Source organism: Procambarus clarkii, chromosome 31 (genome assembly GCF_040958095.1).
Source record: "Procambarus clarkii isolate CNS0578487 chromosome 31, FALCON_Pclarkii_2.0, whole genome shotgun sequence".
Classification (NCBI taxonomy): domain Eukaryota; kingdom Metazoa; phylum Arthropoda; class Malacostraca; order Decapoda; family Cambaridae; genus Procambarus; species Procambarus clarkii.
Genome location: NC_091180.1, coordinates 6,756,706 through 6,779,146, shown reverse-complemented (window position 1 = coordinate 6,779,146; position 22,441 = coordinate 6,756,706). Strand labels below are relative to the sequence as shown.

The 22,441-nt window shown below is 46.7% G+C and overlaps 1 protein-coding gene across 1 annotated transcript in view; it reads right to left on the bottom strand.

Moving 5' to 3' along the window:
• Window positions 1–418: 418 nt before the first annotated feature.
• Window positions 419–22,441, bottom strand: part of LOC123758597 (sodium/potassium-transporting ATPase subunit beta) — a 39,999-nt gene continuing 17,976 nt past the window's right edge. Inside the window, exons 3-7 of the mRNA XM_045743039.2 lie at window positions 11,106–11,225; window positions 10,499–10,680; window positions 3,156–3,275; window positions 1,690–1,852; window positions 419–1,131 (exon numbers count right to left, since the gene is read on the bottom strand). Of these exons, the coding sequence (XP_045598995.1) occupies window positions 1,028–1,131; window positions 1,690–1,852; window positions 3,156–3,275; window positions 10,499–10,680; window positions 11,106–11,225 (689 nt within the window). The 3' untranslated portion in view covers window positions 419–1,027. The remainder of the gene's footprint in view (window positions 1,132–1,689; window positions 1,853–3,155; window positions 3,276–10,498; window positions 10,681–11,105; window positions 11,226–22,441) is intronic.

The following is a 22,441-nucleotide window of genomic DNA, read 5'->3' as shown; positions in this document are numbered from 1 at the left end:
ACATAGCCTTCCCGGTTTGGTGCCTTCTTTTGATAATTGCTTACTTTCTCACCTCACCCTTATTGTTGCCCCTTCCTCCCGCCCTCTCCCTCACACTCACATGATAATGGTCCACGACGGACTGAAACGTCGTCGTTTGTCCATCTTCTGGTGTGTGGTCATCATACCAGGCGCCTCTTGGCGGCACAGTCAAAATTTTTCTGCTTTTCAAAATTTTATCTCACAGTTGTATCAGTCTCTGTAGTCAGTGCGTTGATTTAGTTTGACAAGTCTTGAATGTGATCTTTTAGAAGTAACTGGTTTAACAATGTCCTGCCGTTTCCAATAAAGATGTTGCACTGATAAATTTGCATTAAAATGTATGCGCTAAGAATTACATACCAAGCAATAAGTATTCGGTAAAAAAAAATTGCCAATCTGGTGTTAAAAATCTTTATTGCTCAATAATCTACGTTAAAAATATTTTCCAAAACAGACGCAATTTATATTATTTTTCCTGCCGTCCAATAAATTAGCGGTGTCCATACTCCGTTACAAAGAAGGCAATACAATATGCAGCCATACCCAGTATATTATCATAAGATTTAGATTTACTTATAACCCAAGCCAAATGACTAAAATGCCTGCATTGCTGTCATTGAACAAAAAAGGCTCGGTTGATTCCACAAAATAGTTAAATCTTCATACCTGACTATTTACATTAGACTGAACTAATAAATTGCAACAAAACTTTCTGTACATAATGTATGCCTGGCAGGATCATTTACACATTAATTATTATTAACAATTTGGTAAAATTTTAATACATTTGTACAGTCATAATAAATACTGTACAGTGTGTGTGTATGTGTGTTTCATGTTACAAGAGCTGCCTCGACGAGCAAGGGAAGGAATACGTTCTTTTGATACGTTCAACAATAACAATTGTGAAGCTTTAATAGGAAGTACTCTTATTTACAAAACCTCTGTTTTTGGAGTGAATAGTTTGTGGAGTTGAGGAGTTCACCTTACTGGGGAAGGGAAGTCACTAGTCCTTCAGTAGTTCAAAGTGAACCAGACCGAGATGTTCCTTCTGATTGTGCTGTATATTCTTGGCCCAAGCACGGCACTCGATGCTGATGAGAAGATTGGCTGTAAAGTAAGCAGTGTATCAGATGACGTGACGCCATACCTCACTACACTCAAATTAAACTGGCAGTGAAAAAACTGCCAATTTTAGGAGGTGACTTCAATATTGACATTTTCAACAAGAGAGCCTCCAAACCGACTACTTAACTGCATGAACTCCTGTTTACTAATTTCACAATCACCAATCCCACCTGAATCACAAACATCCCCTACATCATCAGACAATATCTGGACTAACATAACTGCTGCTCTCGCTTTTGGTATAATCACTGACAGAACAACTGACTACTGTCCTACCTTCCTCATAACAAACAGACATGGTCGTGCATATCCTTGTTCAATGTCCTGGCTTCCAGGACGAATGTTCTGCAAGTCAGGACGGAAGTCAGGATACTTACAAGCAGGAGAGTCATAGTGAGCGGGTGCTGGCATACTTACAAGCAGGAGAGTCATAGTGAGCGGGTGCTGGCATACTTACAAGCAGGAGTGTCACAGTGAGCGGGTGCTGGCATACTTACAAGCAGGAGTGTGTCACAGTGAGCAGGGTGCTGGCATACTTACAAGCAGGAGAGTCAAACTGGACAGCGATGAGGGGTGAGAGGTAGCCTGGCGTGTGCATGTAGGGGAAGTAATAAGCGGGGAACCCTTGCCAGGGAGAGTAGCGGATGGGGCCGAGGTACTCCTGGTCGGCGGGGTTCTCGCCCTCACACGACACCCAGATCATCTGTTCCCGGAGGTCAACTTTAGTTTCAAAAGGTTTAACGAGATGTGTACTAGTGTTAATTGCTAATATTAAATGGATATCAAAATACCATCAACAGTATTCAAAATTAATTATATTTTTAAATCTAGATAGAAAATAAATACATTTCTACAAACATTAGACGATACAATCCGTCCTCCTAATACAACGTCGAATTTTGACGTATATGCTCTCCCTAAGGCCAAAATTTGTCGTACTAGAAAATGGAAGCGGCTCGCGAAGATGACATACTGTCCCGTTTTCTGTTTTGGGTCCTCTGGTAAGTTAGGATAAGGGCACCTTAGGACGACAGTTTCTTGACGTTGGGGAACGTTAGGAGGACGAGCACCCATATTTGGAGTAGGAGAGAACAGAGCGTTAAGAACTTCCTGTCACATGAACTTCCCGTCACAGGACCTTCCCGTCACAGGAACTTCCCGTCACAGGAACTTCCCGTCACAGGACCTTCCCGTCACAGGACCTTCCCGTCACAGGACCTTCCCATCACAGGACCTTCCCGTCACAGTTCATCCAGTGGTTGTCGAGATCCAGCATTGGCTGTTTCTTGTTCACAGTAAATTTAAGTCGGTTGAGTTTTGTTGGGTTCCCAGCCATATTGGTGTGTCTTTAAATGAGCGTGCGGATGCTGCCGCCAAGGAAGCTGTCCACTCTTGTCCCATCTCTCGTAAAGGTATTCCTTATTCCGACTTTTACCCGGTTTACCTCCATCCTTACCCGTTGGCAGGCTTGTTGGTCTTCTGTTACTGGTAACAAACTACGTACTCTTAAAAGTTGTGTGTCCTCGTGGCCTTCCTCCTGCCACCGTAACCGGCGATGGGAAACGGCTCTGGCGAGGTTGCGTAGTGGCCATAAACGCTTAACCCATGGTCACTTGATGGAGCGCCGCCCTGCTCCTTATTGTCCTAATTGCATTGTCCCTCTTACGGTCGTGCATGTCCTTCTTGAATGTCCTGACTTCCAGGACAAGAGTGTGTCTTGTTTTCCGACCGCCCCTCGCGGTCGCTTGTCCCTCGATAGTATTCTTGGTGACTTGCATACTTTTGATATCGTTCGCCTTATGCGTTTGTGTTCTCGTATTGGCATCCTTGGTGATATTTAGCGCCCTCTGATTATCCCGCACAGTTGATGGTGCTACATAGCCTTAACGGCTTGCTGCCTTCTTTTGATAATTACTTACTTACTTACAGTTTTTTGGGTAAATTATTAACATGATTGTGAAGTACAACTAAAAATGCATAAAGTTTAACGAACAATAAGTCTGTACCTTAGGAACTTTGCCTTTGTTTTCCTGTGTGCGCTTCTCTATGTGATCCTTCAGCGTCTGCGGCATCTCCTCGGGCAGCTCCTCCAGGCGCTCGTACACCTCTGGCACCCAACCAATCATCTGAAATGGAATGGTTTAGCTAAAAGAAGGTCTCTCTCGTTGTGAAGCAAGCCATACGCTTTGTGATGCTCAACGGCACCCAGGCTGGACAAGCGACTCCAGAATATATGCTAAGATAATGTTCGTGTTTGTGTCTGTGTAAATACGTGAGTCACACATTTGTCACTGACTGGTGACTGCCCTTGGCCGAGGGGATGTTGTACAACATCCCCTCGGCCATCCCCATATGACATGTTTGTGTATTGTGACTATCACTGCTTACCTGTCACTGCCTACCTGTCGGTGCTTACCTGTCACTGCCTACCTGTCGGTGCTTACCTGTCACTGCCTACCTGTCGGTGCTTACCTGTCACTGCTTACCTGTCCGTGCTTACCTATCACCAAGCACCAACAGGTGACAGGCCTGTAAGCAGGAGAACCATAATCATGTTTACATTCCTCTCTCGTGCTGTCTAGAGATTGGAGCATGCACCTATCAGCTCCCCAGAAAGTATGGGACAAGACCTTAAGTAAGTTAAGGGCTTTAGAGCACTTAACTCGGAGGTAGGAGATATGGGGCGACCAGGACAAGCAAGTGTCAAAGATTATCCCCAGACGTTTAGCTGAATCTGTATGCAAAAAAAGGATTTCTATAAAGCGACAAAAGGGGTTGAAGAACAACCTGCTTCCGAGTAAAGGTCATAGCACAAGTCTTAGTTGTAAAGAACTTGAAGACATGATTGGTGGTCCAAGACCACACGGCATCAATCGCAGGTTGAAGCGGTCGTTGGAGGGAAGGAGAGTCATCACCTTGACAGCAGAGGAAAAGATCTTCAACATAGAGAGCAGAGAAGACGCCAAAAGGAAGGGAGGAAAGAAGACCATTGAGGCCGGAACAACCGTGGACATCTTCAAGAGAAAACTCGACTGTTTTCTAAGAGAAGTTCTGGATCAGCCAGGCTGTGGTGGGTATGTGGGCCTGAGAGCCGCTCCAAGCAACAGCCTGGTGGACCAAACTCTCACAAGTCAAGCCTGGCCTCCGGCCGGGCTTGGGGAGTAGAAGAGCTCCCAGAACCCATCAAGCAGGTATCAAGCAGGTATCAAGCAGGGCAACCCGTAAAAGATTGAACTCAGAACAGTACCTTGGGTGAGACCTTCGTCTCTTCACAAAGAGACCTTCGTATTGCCGAAAAGAAGCAGAGAGCGGGTACCAAGCCGCACTAAAGGAACGACTAGAGAGGAAACTTTGTAGGGAGAGAGGGAGATTATCACGAAGGTCAAAATAACGGAATTGGGACAGAATATGGTACCGCCAGGTGGTGTCGTACGCCTTTTCCAGGTCAAAAAGGACAGCAACAACGGAGGTCTTCGCAGCAAAGACAGTAAAAATAAAGACCTCCAAGTTCACGAGGACATCAGTCATGCTGTGACACTTGCAAAAACCAAATTAAGAAGTGGAGAGGTGGTGATAACGTTCCAAGAACCATATCAGACGGACATTGACTTTACGCTCAAAGAGTTTGCAGACGCAACTCAACAACGGGGCAGAAGTCTTTAGGGGATGACCCTAGAGAACCAGGTTTCCGAATATGAAGAACAATCGCCTCAAGCCAGTCCTCAGGGACTAACGACAACTCCCAGACAAGGATATAAACACTGTAAATACTGAGACGTGTAGGGACGGCGATGGCGAAGTATCCCCTAATGAATATCATCCGAGTCGCCGTAGAACTGCAGAGGGCCAGGACAGACTGGAGTTCTGAGAGAGAGAGAGAGAGAGAGAGAGAGAGAGAGAGAGAGAGAGAGAGAGAGAGAGAGAGAGAGAGAGAGAGAGAGAGAGAGAGAGAGAGAGAAAAAAAAAGAGAGATAGAGAGAGAGAGAGAGAGAGAGAGAGAGAGAGAGAGAGAGAGATAGAGATAGAGATAGAGAGAGAGAGAGAGAGATAGAGAGATAGAGAGATAGAGAGATAGAGAGAGAGAGAGAGAGAGAGAGAGAGAGAGAGAGAGAGAGAGAGAGAGAGAAAGAGAGAGAGAGAGAGGGAGGGGGGAGAGGGGATCGTTACGGGGAAGGTGAAGATGAATGCGAAAATCTGAGAGATAAGGAAGTAAGGAAAGAAGGAGAAAGATGAGATCCGGAGCTAACAGTCGAAAAATGAGAATCCAGTTCAGTCGCCAACACCGGATCTGCCACAATAGAACCACGGAGGTGAAGGACTGACGAGACTTCTGGAACAAACTTGCCTGCTATCTTGCAGATTTTCTTCCATATCTGTGTAAGACGGGTGTCAGTGGAAATGAGGAGTGAGGTGAAAACGAAAAATCTCCAACCTTCCTGCTGAGCCTTACGGATGGCCCTATGGGCCACCGCTCTTACCGTCCTAAACAAAACAAAAGAATCGGGTGTCCGCTGGCGACAATGTTTCTTCCAGGCTGCACGCTTACAGCCAACAGCCCGAGCACAATCCGCATTCCACCAGGGAACGAACTTTCGCGTGCCCCAGGAGGTAGAGTGAAGAAACAGAGTGGAGAGCAGCGCCGAATACGGTGTCATGGAAAAGGAGAAGGACTCGAGGGAGAGGCAGAGTGGAGAGATCTGAAAGGGTAGTGTATAGGATGAAGAGGTTCTAGTCAGCCTTGGCAAACTGCCACTTGGGGAAGGAGAGGGGGATGGTGAAAAGGGAGAACCCCCAAAATCAAGAAATCATCAAGAACCCCCCATTTGAAGTCCAAATAAAGAGAAGACGTGCAGAGAGAGAGATAAAGATAGGAGAAGGTGCGAGTGCGATAGTCCACATGAGTGGGTTTGCCAGAATTCAGAAGAGACAGGAAAGAAGAGAGGACAAATGGTTCAAGAAGGCGGCCCCAGGTGTTCGTCAGAGCATCACCCCAGAAGGTTTGCCGACAGTTGAAATCACCCAACAGGATCACCGGCTCTGGTAAGGAGTCCGGGAGGTGCTAAAGATCAGGAAGGGAAAGTGGGACAATTTTGGGGAGATAAACGGCGGAGAGACTGTACCATTTACTCACAAAGATATGGGCTGCAGAACACTGAATGGGCGACTGAAAAAGTAGGGGGAGAAAGGGAATATCAAGACGGATCAAGAGAGGAGTAGAGTTATGGGGCCCTAGCAAGAGCCAGAGGAAGAGGGAGGGGGGGGGGGGAGAAAGGAACAACCATGGACGTGACCAGGATGAGCGCCAAACATCGACTCCTGGAAACACAAAGTGGTCAAAATTCCATGATTAGAAGTTGGAGTTCATGGAAGTTGGCATAAAATACTCCATTGAAGAATAGCCATAGATAAAAATGGAGAGAACAGAAACAGAGATAACACAGGCAAAGAAGAACACAATAGACTAACATCATGATCAGTGAAATCGGGGTTACAGATCATAGGTCAAGTTATGCTCACAACTGTTTGTGAAGACTAGTAGGGAGAGCATTATGCCCACCTTCCCTGTTGAGAGTACATCTTTGGCTCGCCCGTCCTCGAGGGGCTGGTCACATTCTCTGGGAGGCCTAATTGTGCTTTGCTTGGGCAAGAGTCTCTCTCAAAGTCTATGCACCATTGGTCGATGGTGCCATATGTAGACCTAGCTTCAGTTTGATTGGATTTGTAGGATTAGGGGCGGAGCTACCGAAGGCATAAGTGCCTAAGGAGGCGGAGCCAGGAGATCATCTTGGGAGATGCTGTAGTTAAGTAATTTTAGTGTGAGTGGACTGCGTGTGGGATGAGGGGGGGGCAGCACATCTAAGCCCCCGAAGAACACACATTAACAACTTGGTCACCGGGATAAGTTACAGGGTAATGCTACTGTAAACTGAGTCATGTACTTTTGGTCGTGTCCACATCAGCGCCCTTCCATTGTTCTCTGGGGTTTACTTTGTTTTTAGATAGAATTCATTGTTTCTGGAATAAACTGTTTATTGAATTTAGTAATTGAATTTTAATAAACTTTTCCTAATATTCTTGAGCATATACCTTCCTTGAGGTTATCTTGAGATGATTTCGGGGCTTAGCGTCCCCGCGGCCCGGTCCTCGACTAAGCCTTTTTGTTACACCCCCCCCCTCCCCAGGAAGCAGCCCGTAGCAGCTGTAACTCCCAGGAACCTATATACTGCTAGGTAACAGGGGCATGAGGGTGAAAGAAACTTTTTGCCCATTTGTCTCCCCCTCCACCGGGGATCGAACTCAGAACCTCAGGACTACGAACCCAAAGCGCTATCCACTCAGCTGTCAGGCGCCCACCTTCAGTAGATGTATATTCCTATATGCCTATTTATATTTTCAATTATATACATACATATATATACATACATATATATACATATATACATATACATATATATATATATATGTCGTACCTAGTAGCCAGAACGCACTTCTCAGCCTACTATGTAAGGCCCAATTTGCCTAATAAGCCAAGTTTTCATGAATTAATTGTTTTTCGACTACCTAACCTACCTAACCAAACCTAACCTAACTTTTTCGGCTACCTACCCTAACCTAACCTATAAAGATAGGTTAGGTTAGGTTAGGTAGGGTTGGTTAGGTTCGGTCATATATCTACGTTAATTTTATCTCCAATAACAAAAAATTGACCTCATACATAATGAAATGGGTAGCTTTATCATTTCGTAAGAAAAAAATTAGAGAAAATATATAAATTCATGAAAACTTGGCTTACTAGGCAAATCGGGCCTTGCATTGTAGGCTGAAAAGTGAGTTCTGGCTACTAGGTACGACATATATATATATATATATATATATATATATATATATATATATATATATATATATATATATATATATATGTCGTACCTAGTAGCCAGAACTCACTTCTCAGCCTACTATTCAAGGCCCGATTTGCCTAATAAGCCAAGTTTTCCTGAATTATTATATTTACTATAATTTTTTTCTTATGAAATGATAAAGCAACCCTTTTCTCTATGTATGAGGTCAATTTGTTTTATTGGAGTTAAAATTAACGTAGATATATGACCGAACCTAACCAACCCTACCTAACCAACCCTACCTAACCTAACCTAACCTATATTTATAGGTAAGGTTAGGTTAGGTAGCCAAAAAAAGCTAGGTTAGGTTAGGTTAGGTAGGTTAGGTAGACGAAAAAACATTAATTCATGAAAACTTGGCTTATTAGGCAAATCGGGCATTGAATAGTAGGCTGAGAAGTGCGTTCTGGCTATTAGGTACGACATATATATATATATATACACATATATATATACACATACATATATATATACATATACATATATATATACATATACATATACATATATATATATATATATATATATATATATATATATATATATATATATATGTCGTACCTAGTAGCCAGAACGCAATTCTCAGCCTACTATGCAAGGCCCGATTTGCCTAATAAGCCAAGTTTTCCTGAATTAATATAATTTCTCAATTTTTTTTCTTATAAAATGATAAAGCTACCCATTTCATTATGTATGAGGTCAATTTTTTTTTATTGGAGGTAAAATTAACGTAGATATATGACAGAACCTAACCAACCCTACCTAACCTAACCTAACCTATCTTTATAGGTTAGGTTAGGTTAGTTAGCCAAAAAAGTTAGGTTAGGTTAGGTTAGGTAGGTTAGGTAGTCGAAAAACAATTAATTCATGAAAACTTGGCTTATTAGGCAAATTGGGCCTTGCATATTAGGCTGAGAAGTGCGTTCTGGCTACTAGGTACGACATATATATATATATATATATATATATATATATATATATATATATATATATATATATATATATATATATATATATATATATATATATATATACACATACATATATATATACATATACATATACATATATATATATATATATATATATATATATATATATATATATATATATATATATATATATGTCGTACCTAGTAGCCAGAACGCACTTTTTGGCCTACTATGCAAGGCCCGATTTGCCTAATAAGCCAAGTTTTCATGAATTAATTGTTTTTCGACGACCTAACCTACCTAACCTAACCTAACCTAACTTTTTCGGCTACCTAACCTAACCTAACCTATAAAGATAGGTTAGGTTAGGTTAGGTAGGGTTGGTTAGGTTCGGTAATATATCTACGTTGATTTTAACTAAAATAAAAAAAAATGACCTCATACATAATGAAACGGGTAGCTTTATCTTTTCATAAGAAAAAAATTAGAGAAAATATATTAATTCAGGAAAACTTGGCTTATTAGGCAAATTTGGCCTTGCATAGTAGGCTGACAAGTGCGTTCTGGCTACTAGGTACGACATATATATATATATATATATATATATATATATATATATATATATATATATATATATATATATATATATATATATATATATATGTCGTACCTAGTAGCCAGAACTCACTTTTCAGCCTACAATGCAAGGCCCGATTTGCCTAATAAGCCAAGTTTTCATGAATTAACATATTTTCTCTAATTTTTTTCTTATGAAATGATAAAGCAACCCATATCATTATGTAAGAGGTCAATTTTTTTTTATTGGAGGTAAAATTAACGTAGATATATGACCGAACCTAACCAACCCTACCTAACCTAACCTAACCTATCTTTATAGGTTAGGTTACCTAACCTAACCTATCTTTATAGGTTAGGTTAGGTTAGGTAGCCGAAAACGTTAGGTTAGGTTAGGTAGGTTAGGTTGTCGAAAAGCAATTAATTCATGAAAACTTGGCTTATTAGGCAAATCGGGCCTTGCCTAGTAGGCTCAGAAGTGAGTTCTGGCTACTAGGTACGACATATATATATATATATATTTAATGTGTGTTTATAAATATATATATATATATATAATATAATATAATATAATATCTTGAGTATATAAATTTACTCAAGGAATATATATACCTTGAGTATATGAATATATCTTGAGCAAGGTATATTCTTGATCATATACCTTAGAGTGCCTTTTGGAAATTTCCTATGATTCGCTAAGTGAGTTAACAACCCTCTGTAATTATCACCAAGAAGACTCAAATAATCATCATTAGCATATAGCCTTTTTTCTTGTGATAATTATTGCATGTCCCTTATGGTCTCTGCCTGGGAGGCAGGGCTATTATTAGCACAATTAATTAATTAAGGAGTGGGGCATCAACAGGACAAAGCTGATCTCATCAAGACCTTTAACATAGTGAAGAAGTTGGAAGGTAAGCACACACACACATCGACGCCCACCTTGTTGAACTTGATGAGGACGCACGGAGACTCGGTCTTGTAGCCCCAGCTCTCTGCTTTCTGACATTTATCAGTGAGCCAAGTGTCCAGGAACCTGCATACCTCTCCTTCCTTGGGCGGCTTGTCCTCCGAGCAGTCGGTTATGTGCTGCCCGGACACCACCTCACTCGTCGCCTCGTAAGCTAAGTGGTGAACAAACCAACAAGTTACTGCAAGGTACTGTAAAGTGGCAGTGTTGTCTACTGCAAGGTACTGTAAAGTGGTAGTGTTGTCTACTGCAAGGTACTGTAAAGTGGCAGTGTTGTCTACTGCAAGGTACTGTAAAGTGGCAGTGTTGTCTACTGCAAGGTACTGTAAAGTGGTAGTGTTGTCTACTGCAAGGTACTGTAAAGTGGCAGTGTTGTCTACTGCAAGGTACTGTAAAGTGGTAGTGTTGTCTACTGCAAGGTACTGTAAAGTGGTAGTGTTGTCTACTGCAATGTTACGGATGGGAGGGGAGGGGGGGGGGCTGGCAATGTTGTGTGCTACAAGACTATGTGTGGGGGGGGGGCAGTAATGTATTTAGCTGAGGTCAAGACGCCATAGTTGACGGTGGCCAGGAACGTACCCTTGATGAAGTTGTTGAGGGAGTCGACCCAGTGTTTGATGCCCTCATCGTCGCCGCTCTTGTACCATATTAGTGTAGACTGGATGAAGTCGTGTGATGGCATGGGTCGGTAGCCCATGGCTAGAAATATACAAAAACTGAAGTTGTAAGTGATATACAGTTTAGGATCAATGTAAGACCATGTATGTACACTTGACGGTGCGGACAATGGTATGTATGTTACATGTGCCTCAATGTTGTACATGGAGGTCCCACACTACGACGCCCTATACATCTTACCACTTTACCACCACCTTTTACCTTTCAATGCATTAAAAACCATTTAAAATAAAGTCATGTGGATAATTCTTGGTGCCTGAAGATACACTTAGGAGGACCTGCCACTTTCCACTATATATAGGGAAGAATTGTTCTACAACACTCTACACAAGGGGTCACAACACTCTACACAAGGGTCACAACACTCTACACAAGGGGTCACAACACTCTACACAAGGGTCACAACACTCTACACAAGGGTCACAACACTCTACACAAGGGTCACAACACTCTACACAAGGGTCACAACACTCTACACAAGGGGTCACAACACTCTACACAAGGGGTCACAACACTCTACACAAGGGGTCACAACACTCTACACAAGGGTCACAACACTCTACACAAGGGTCACAACACTCTACACAAGGGGTCACAACAGCTACAACACTCTACACAAGGGTCACAACACTCTACACAAGGGTCACAACACTCTACACAAGGGTCACAACACTCTACACAAGGGTCACAACACTCTACACAAGGGGTCACAACACTCTACACAAGGGGTCACAACACTCTACACAAGGGTCACAACACTCTACACAAGGGGTCACAACACTCTACACAAGGGGTCACAACACTCTACACAAGGGGTCACAACACTCTACACAAGGGTCACAACACTCTACACAAGGGTCACAACACTCTACACAAGGGGTCACAACAGCTACAACACTCTACACAAGGGTCACAACACTCTACACAAGGGGTCACAACAGCTACAACACTCTACACAAGGGTCACAACACTCTACACAAGGGGTCACAACACTCTACACAAGGGGTCACAACACTCTACACAAGGGGTCACAACAGCTACAACACTCTACACAAGGGTCACAACAGCTACAACACTCTACACAAGGGTCACAACAGCTACAACACTCTACACAAGGGTCACAACAGCTACAACACTCTACACAAGGGGTCACAACAGCTACAACACTCTACACAAGGGTCACAACAGCTACAACACTCTACACAAGGGGTCACAACAGCCACAACACTCTACACAAGGGGTCACAACACTCTACACAAGGGGTCACAACACTCTACACAAGAGGTCACAACACTCTACACAAGGGGTCACAACAGCTACAACACTCTACACAAGGGTCACAACACTCTACACAAGGGGTCACAACAGCTACAACACTCTACACAAGGGTCACAACACTCTACACAAGGGGTCACAACACTCTACACAAGGGTCACAACACTCTACACAAGGGGTCACAACACTCTACACAAGGGGTCACAACACTCTACACAAGGGTCACAACACTCTACACAAGGGTCACAACACTCTACACAAGGGTCACAACACTCTACACAAGGGTCACAACACTCTACACAAGGGGTCACAACACTCTACACAAGGGGTCACAACACTCTACACAAGGGTCACAACACTCTACACAAGGGGTCACAACACTCTACACAAGGGGTCACAACACTCTACACAAGGGGTCACAACACTCTACACAAGGGTCACAACACTCTACACAAGGGTCACAACACTCTACACAAGGGTCACAACACTCTACACAAGGGGTCACAACACTCTACACAAGGGGTCACAACAGCTACAACACTCTACACAAGGGTCACAACACTCTACACAAGGGTCACAACACTCTACACAAGGGGTCACAACACTCTACACAAGGGTCACAACACTCTACACAAGGGGTCACAACACTCTACACAAGGGGTCACAACACTCTACACAAGGGTCACAACACTCTACACAAGGGTCACAACACTCTACACAAGGGTCACAACACTCTACACAAGGGGTCACAACACTCTACACAAGGGGTCACAACAGCTACAACACTCTACACAAGGGTCACAACACTCTACACAAGGGTCACAACACTCTACACAAGGGGTCACAACACTCTACACAAGGGTCACAACACTCTACACAAGGGGTCACAACACTCTACACAAGGGTCACAACACTCTACACAAGGGGTACACAACACTCTACACAGGGTCCACACTCTACACAGGGGTCCACAACCTCTAACCAAGGTCACAACACTCTACACAAGGGTCACAACACTCTACACAAGGGTCACAACACTCTACACAAGGGGTCCACAACACTCTACACAAGGGTCACAACACTCTATACAACCAAGGGTCACAACACTCTACACAAGGGTCACAACACTCTACACAAGGGTCACAACACTCTACACAAGGGGTCACAACACTCTACACAAGGGTCACAACACTCTACACAAGGGTCACAACACTCTACACAAGGGTCACAACACTCTACACAAGGGTCACAACACTCTACACAAAGGGGTCCACCTACAACACTCTACACAAGGGGTCACAACACTCTACACAAGGGTCACAACACTCTACACAAGGGGTCACAACACTCTACACAAGGGTCACAACACTCTACACAAGGTCACAACACTCTACCCAAGGTCACAACACTCTACACAAGGGGTCACAACACTCTACAACACTAAGGGATCCACCAACACTCTACAACAAGGGGTCACAACACTCTACACAAGGGGTCACAACACTCTACACAAGGGTTCACAACACTCTACACAAGGGGTCACAACACTCTACACAAGGGCGTTCACAACACTTCTACACAAGGGGTCCACAACACTCCCTACACAAGGGGTCACAACACTCTACAAAGGGTCACACCACCTCTACACAAGGGTCACAACACTCTACACAAGGGTCACCAACACTCTACACACAGGGGTCACAACAAGCTTACAACCACTCTACACAAGGGTCACAACACTCTACACAAGGCGTCACAACACATACACAAGGGTCACAAACACTCGTACACAAGGGGTCACAACACTCTACACAAGGGTCACAACACTCTACACAAGGGGTCACAACACTCTACACAAGGGTCACAACAGCTACAACACTCTACACAAGGGTCACAACAGCTACAACACTCTACACAAGGGTCACAACAGCTACAACACTCTACACAAGGGGTCACAACAGCCACAACACTCTACACAAGGGTCACAACAGCTACAACACTCTACACAAGGGGTCACAACAGCTACAACACTCTACACAAGGGGTCACAACAGCTACAACACTCTACACAAGGGGTCACAACAGCTACAACACTCTACACAAGGGGTCACAACAGCTACAACACTCTACACAAGGGGTCACAACAGCTACAACACTCTACACAAGGGTCACAACAGCTACAACACTCTACACAAGGGGTCACAACAGCTACAACACACTACACAAGGGGTCACAACAGCTACAACACTCTACACAAGGGGTCACAACAACTACAACACTCTACACAAGGGGTCACAACAGCTACAACACTCTACACAAGGGGTCACAACAGCTACAACACTCTACACAAGGGGTCACAACAGCTACAACACTCTACACAAGGGTCACAACAACTACAACACTCTACACAAGGGGTCACAACAGCTACAACACTCTACACAAGGGTCACAACAACTACAACACTCTACACAAGGGGTCACAACAGCCACAACACTCTACACAAGGGGTCACAACAGCTACAACACTCTACACAAGGGTCACAACAGCTACAACACTCTACACAAGGGGTCACAACAGCTACAACACTCTACACAAGGGTCACAACAGCTACAACACTCTACACAAGGGTCACAACAGCTACAACACTCTACACAAGGGGTCACAACAGCTACAACACTCTACACAAGGGGTCACAACAGCTACAACACTCTACACAAGGGGTCACAACAGCTACAACACTCTACACAAGGGGTCACAACAGCTACAACACTCTACACAAGGGGTCATAACAGCTACAACACTCTACACAAGGGGTCACAACAGCTACAACACTCTACACAATGGTCACAACAGCTACAACACTCTACACAAGGGGTCACAACAGCTACAACACTCTACACAAGGGGTCACAACAGCTACAACACTCTACACAAGGGGTCACAACAGCTACAACACTACACAAGGGGTCACAACAGCTACAACACTCTACACAAGGGGTCATAACAGCTACAACACTCTACACAAGGGTCATAACAGCTACAACACTCTACACAAGGGGTCATAACAGCTACAACACTCTACACAAGGGTCATAACAGCTACAACACTCTACACAAGGGGTCACAACAGCTACAACACTCTACACAAGGGTCACAACAGCTACAACACTCTACACAAGGGGTCATAACAGCTACAACACTCTACACAAGGGTCATAACAGCTACAACACTCTACACAAGAGGTCATAACAGCTACAACACTCTACACAAGGGGTCACAACAGCTACAACACTCTACACAAGGGGTCACAACAGCTACAACACTCTACACAAGGGGTCACAACAGCTACAACACTCTACACAAGGGGTCATAACAGCTACAACACTCTACACAAGGGTCACAACAGCTACAACACTACACAAGGGGTCACAACAGCTACAACACTCTACACAAGGGGTCATAACAGCTACAACACTCTACACAAGGGTCACAACAGCTACAAGACTCTACACAAGGGGTCACAACAGCTACAACACTCTACACAAGGGGCGTCTGTAGGACAGACGTTTGGCACGATTGCCTTCATTTTATGTCTCCGTTCACCTGGAGTTTGCAAACTGTTGTGGGCAGCATCCTGATAAAGGCTAGTAGAGAATATCAGACTAGAAGGGAATATCAGTACGAATCAAGAGAGCAGTAGAGTTATGGGCCCCAGCAAAAGCTGGGGGTGGAGGGGAGATAAAGGAATAACCACGAAAGTGACTAAGACGAGCACCAAGCACCGGCTCCTGGAGACACACACAAAGTGGTGAAAACTGTGTTATCAGCAGTTGGAGTTCATGAAAGTTGGCATAAAATTCATGAATATTCCATTGAAGAATAGACATTGTCAAAAGAAAAGAGAGAGAGAACAGCAACCGAGAACAATGAAGAAACGAAGGCAAAGAAGAACACAGCTTACTGAAGGAAATCAGGATCAGGAACAGTAAAATCAGAGTTAAGGGGCATGGTTAAATTGAGCAAGGACGATGGAGTTAAGGGAGCGGGAGGACGGACCAGTGGCGGGTAGACAGGGTCCGCCGGAGCAGGAGGAGGTACTGGAGGAGAGGTCAAGGGAAGCAAGGGGGAGTGGGGGGCAGAAACGGGGGAGTGGGGGGCAGAAACAGGGGAGTGGGGGGCAGAAACAGGGGAGTGGGGGCAGAAACAGGGGAGTGGGGGGCAGAAACAGGGGAGTGGGGGGCAGAAACAGGGGAGCGCACCTCGGCAAGGGCAGCAACCGAGAGAATCGATGGCGAAAGGAACCTCGATAGTTGGGACGGGGGACAACCACCGAAATGGAAGGGGGACGCAATGAAAGAGTTGGAGATGGAGGGAGGGGAAGAAAGCAATGCCATCTTACCTGCCGGGGAGGAAGGAGAGGAGCCAGGCTTACGTTTCTGTCTTAGGCAGGTGTGCCAGCAACGACATACTGGGCGACAGTCTCTATTGTCTCAACAGGAGAAGGAGAACGGGAGCAAACAACATGAAGATTGCTGGGAGGATGATGGACAACAGTGTGGCCAGACAGGCAGCGTGGAGGGCCAAGAGACAGGGGGGTAGGGCTGGGAAGAAGGATCGGGGGGAGACGGGAAAGAAGACACAGGAGACACGGTAGACTGGGAAGGAAGGAGGTAAACATCACATGGAGCATCAGGAGGAGGACCCCTTGCATCAGAACGTAAAGGATCAGGGAAGAAGGCATTGGGTGTGTCCGGGTCTAAGGCCTGGAAACAGATGTGAGACTGAGAAAGGAGGGAAGGGCGAGGAGAGGTGGAACGCAACACACGAGCGCAAGATATGTTAGTGAAAGAGGAGAGATGGTGGACTTGGCGCCTCACCTCAGGAAAAGAAAAACGATCGAGGAGCTTCAAATTGAGGATGGCTTCCTCAAATTTGTAGCGAATACACACGTGGGAGTCACCACAATTGACTCCCACACGTGAGACTGAGAAGAAGAAGAGCACTCCATCTTAGAGTGACCCGAGTCCCCACACAAGGGTCATAGAGACACCGTACCCAAATTTCCAACACTTATTCCAAAGCCTAGCAGAGGGAATGTACTCCTGAATGGAGTATCTGGCACCAATAAGAATTACAGAAGGCGGAAGGGTCCTGCTATCAAAAGTGATCTTCACAACTAGAAGAGGCTGATGATGACCACGAGGGGGTCGGGTGAACGTATCAACCTGGAGGACAGAATGGTCTTGGGCTTCAAGGATATGTTTAGTATCCTCGTGGCAGTCTTTCAGGTCCCAAACACCAGTCGCAACATGGTGCGGGAGGATAACAGTGCCAATAATGGCATTTAACCGGGCATTTTTGGAGATCCTAACAGGAGTCACCCCCAATGCTGGACAAAGCAGTTAAGCAGGTAGCTGCATCTTTGGAAGGAGCAACAACAACACATGTACCAAAACGGGTGAGGTTAAAAGTAAGAGAGGCATCCACCGACAAGGTGTTTATGGAGGAAGAAATCGTCAGGAAGTGTAGAATCCATATGGGTAACATCAAAGTATTTAGTCCGTGTAGCAGGACCAAATAAGGCGTGGAACGTATTACCACGAGAAGGAATCGTGCAGGAGCTTCTGTGGGTCATCATTGAGACCCCCTCGATGGGGGGGGGTAAAATGTGCAGTAGTCACAATGAGAGAGGGAGCCGCTCCAGGGGACAAGTTAATCACCACTGGGGGCTTGGCGCTCGACCCTACCACAGAGGAGTAGTCGGGATGGTCAAAGGAGTAGCTTGGTCTGGGCCCAAAGTAGCGGGCAGTACAGAACCGGATCTTGCATCACAGTCCAACACGGGGGCCTGGTCGCCCACCCCACGAGCCTGGGTAAGAGAGGTCAGTTCAGTTTCGAGATAACATTAATTCTAAAAGTCTGGGGCCTGGAACCAAGGGATACCACCTTCCAGGGCAACTAGGGAGGCCCAGCGCGGGCCAGTGCAGGAAGAGGTGTGTCGTCCACAGCGATGCAGGGGAGTCCTACTGCTTCGACCATTCTCCCTCTTGCCACAGCCTGGACACCCAACCGTCCATTTCGGGCAGCTCTTCACAGCCGACCCCTCCAGTGGGTGGTCCTTTGGCTCACAAAGCAGTGAGTTGACTCACATGAACACGTTTGTGCTCATTCACACGTACAACACCCAATGAGGGACCGGAAAGGAGGCAAAGGCAACCCTCACCTGTCCCTGGGAGGTGTACGTGAGCCCCACCTGTCCCTGGGAGGTGTACATGAGCCCCACCTGTCCCTGGGATGTGTACGTGAGCCCCACCTGTCCCTGGGAGGTGTACATGAGCCCCACCTGTCCCTGGGATGTGTACGTGAGCCCCACCTGTCCCTGGGAGGAGTACATGAGCCCCACCTGTCCCTGGGAGGAGTACATGAGCCCCACCTGTCCCTGGGAGGAGTACATGAGCCCCACCTGTCCCTGGGAGGAGTACATGAGCCCCACCTGTCCCTGGGAGGAGTACATGAGCCCCACCTGTCCCTGGGAGGAGTACATGAGCCCCACCTGTCCCTGGGAGGAGTACATGAGCCCCACCTGTCCCTGGGAGGAGTACATGAGCCCCACCTGTCCCTGGGAGGGACATGACCAATTCACCACCACAAGGTGACACTATGGACGGGGGCTTAAGGGGAAGAACCTCAATATGCCTTCCGTCTTAGTATGCTGCCCGTCTCACTAAGTTGCCTGTCTCACTGTGCTGCCCGTCTTAATATGCTCCTCTCTCACTATGCTGCCTGTCTCACTATGCTGCCTGTCTCACTATGCTGCCTGTCTCACTATGCTGCCTGTCTCACTGTGCTGCCTGTCTCACTGTGCTGCCTGTCTCACTATGCTACCTGTCTCACTATGCTGCCTGTCTCACTATGCTGCCTGTCTCACTATGCTGCCTGTCTCACAATGCTGCCTGTCTCACTGTGCTGCCTGTCTCACTATGCTGCCTGTCTCACTATGCTGCCTGTCTCACTGTGCTGCCTGTCTCACTATGCTGCCTGTCTCACTATGCTGCCTGTCTCACTATGCTACCTGTCTCACTATGCTGCCCGTCTCACTGTGCTGCCTGTCTCACAATCCTGCCCGTCTTAATATGCTCCTGTCTCACTGTGCTGCCTGTCTCACTGTGCTGCCTGTCTCACTATGCTGCCTGTCTCACTATGCTGCCTGTCTCACTATGCTGCCCGTCTCACTGTGCTGCCTGTCTCACTATCCTGCCCGTCTTAATATGCTCCTGTCTCACTGTGCTGCCTGTCTCACTATGCTGCCTGTCTCACTATCCTGCCCGTCTTAATATGCTCCTGTCTCACTGTGCTGCCTGTCTCACTGTGCTGCCTGTCTCACTATGCTGCCTGTCTCACTATGCTGCCTGTCTCACTATGCTGCCTGTCTCACTATCCTGCCCGTCTTAATATGCTCCTGTCTCACTGTGCTGCCTGTCTCACTATGCTGCCTGTCTCACTGTGCTGCCCGTCTTAATATGCTCCTGTCTCACTATGCTGCCTGTCTCACTATGCTGCCTGTCTCACTATCCTGCCCGTCTTAATATGCTCCTGTCTCACTATGCTGCCTGTCTCACTATGCCGCCTGTCTCACTATGCTGCCTGCCTCACTATGCCGTCTGTCTCACTATGCCGCCTGTCTCACTATGCTGCCTGTCTCACTATGCTGCCCGTTTCACTATGCTGCCTGTCTCACTGTGCTGCCTGTCTCACTATGCTGCCTGTCTCACTATGTTGCCTGTCTCACTGTGCTGCCTGTCTCACTATGTTGCCTGTCTGTCTGTGCTGCCTGTCTCACTATGCTGCCTGTCTCACTATGCTGCCTGTCTCACTATGCTGCCTGTCTCACTGTGCTGCCTGTCTCACTATGCTGCCTGTCTCACTATGCTGCCTGTCTCACTATGCTGCCTGTCTCACTATGCTGCCTGTCTCACTATGCTGCCTGTCTCACTATGCTGCCTGTCTCACTGTGTTGCCTGTCTCACTGTGTTGCCTGTCTCACTGTGCTGCCTGTCTCACTATGCTGCCTGTCTCACTATGCCGCCTGTCTCACTGTGCTGCCTGTCACACTATGCTGCCTGTCTCACTATGCTGCCTGTCTCACTATGCTGCCTGTCTCACTATGCTGCCTGTCTCACTGTGCTGCCTGTCTCACTGTGCTGCCTGTCTCACTATGCTGCCTGTCTCACTATGCTGCCTGTCTCACTATGCTGCCTGTCTCACTATGCTGCCCGTCTCACTATGCTGCCTGTCTCACTATCCTGCCCGTCTTAATATGCTCCTGTCTCACTGTGCTGCCTGTCTCACTATGCTGCCTGTCTCACTATGCTGCCTGTCTCACTATGTTGCCTGTCTCACTGTGCTGCCCGTCTTAATATGCTCCTGTCTCACTGTGCTGCCTGTCTCACTGTGCTGCCTGTCTCACTATGCTGCCTGTCTCACTATGCCGCCTGTCTCACTATGCTGCCCGTCTCACTATGCCGCCCGTCTCACTGTGCTGCCTGTCTCACTATGCCGCCTGTCTCACTATGCTGCCTGTCTCACTATGCTGCCCGTCTCACTATGCTGCCCGTCTCACTATGCTGCCCGTCTTACTATGCTGCCTGTCTCACTATGCTGCCTGTCTCACTATGCTGCCAGTCTCACTATGCTGCCCGTCTCACTATGATGCCCGTCTTACTGTGCTGCCTGTCTCACTATGCTGCCTGTCTCACTATGCTGCCCGTCTCACTATGCTGCCCTTCTCACTATGCTGCCCGTCTCACTATGCTGCCCGTCTTACTATGCAGCCTGTCTCATTATGCTGCCTGTCTCACTATGCTGCCCGTCTCACTATGCTGCCCGTCTCACTATGATGCCCGTCTTACTATGCTGCCTGTCTCACTATGCTGCCTGTCTCACTATGCTGCCTGTCTCACTATGCTGCCCGTCTCACTATGCTGCCCGTCTCACTATGCTGCCCGTCTTACTATGCTGCCTGTCTCACTATGCTGCCTGTCTCACTATGCTGCCCGTCTCACTATGCTGCCCGTCTCACTATGATGCCCGTCTTACTATGCTGCCTGTCTCACTATGCTGCCTGTCTCACTGTGCTGCCCGTCTTAATATGCTCCTCTCTCACTATGCTGCTTGTCTCACTATGCTGCCTGTCTCACTATGCTGCCCGTCTCACTATGCTGCCCGTCTCACTATGCTGCCTGTCTCACTGTGCTGCCTGTCTCACTATGCTGCCTGTCTCACTATGCTGCCTGTCTCACTATGCTGCCTGTCTCACTATGCTGCCTGTCTCACTATGCTGCCTGTCTTACTGTGCTGCCTGTCTCACTATGCTGCCTGTCTCACTATGCTGCCTGTCTCACTATGCTGCCTGTCTCACTGTGCTGCCTGTCTCACTATGCTGCCTGTGTCACTATGCTGCCTGTCTCACTATGCTGCCCGTCTCACTGTGCTGCCTGTCTCACTATCCTGCCCGTCTTAATATGCTCCTGTCTCACTGTGCTGCCTGTCTCACTGTGCTGCCTGTCTCACTATGCTGCCTGTCTCACTATCCTGCCCGTCTTAATATGCTCCTGTCTCACTGTGCTGCCTGTCTCACTGTGCTGCCTGTCTCACTATGCTGCCTGTCTCACAATGCTGCCTGTCTCACTATGCTGCCTGTCTCACTATGCTGCCCGTCTCACTGTGCTGCCTGTCTCACTATGCTGCCTGTCTCACTATCCTGCCCGTCTTAATATGCTCCTGTCTCACTGTGCTGCCTGTCTCACTGTGCTGCCTGTCTCACTATGCTGCCTGTCTCACTATGCTGCCTGTCTCACTATGCTGCCTGTCTCACTATCCTGCCCGTCTTAATATGCTCCTGTCTCACTGTGCTGCCTGTCTCACTATGCTGCCTGTCTCACTGTGCTGCCCGTCTTAATATGCTC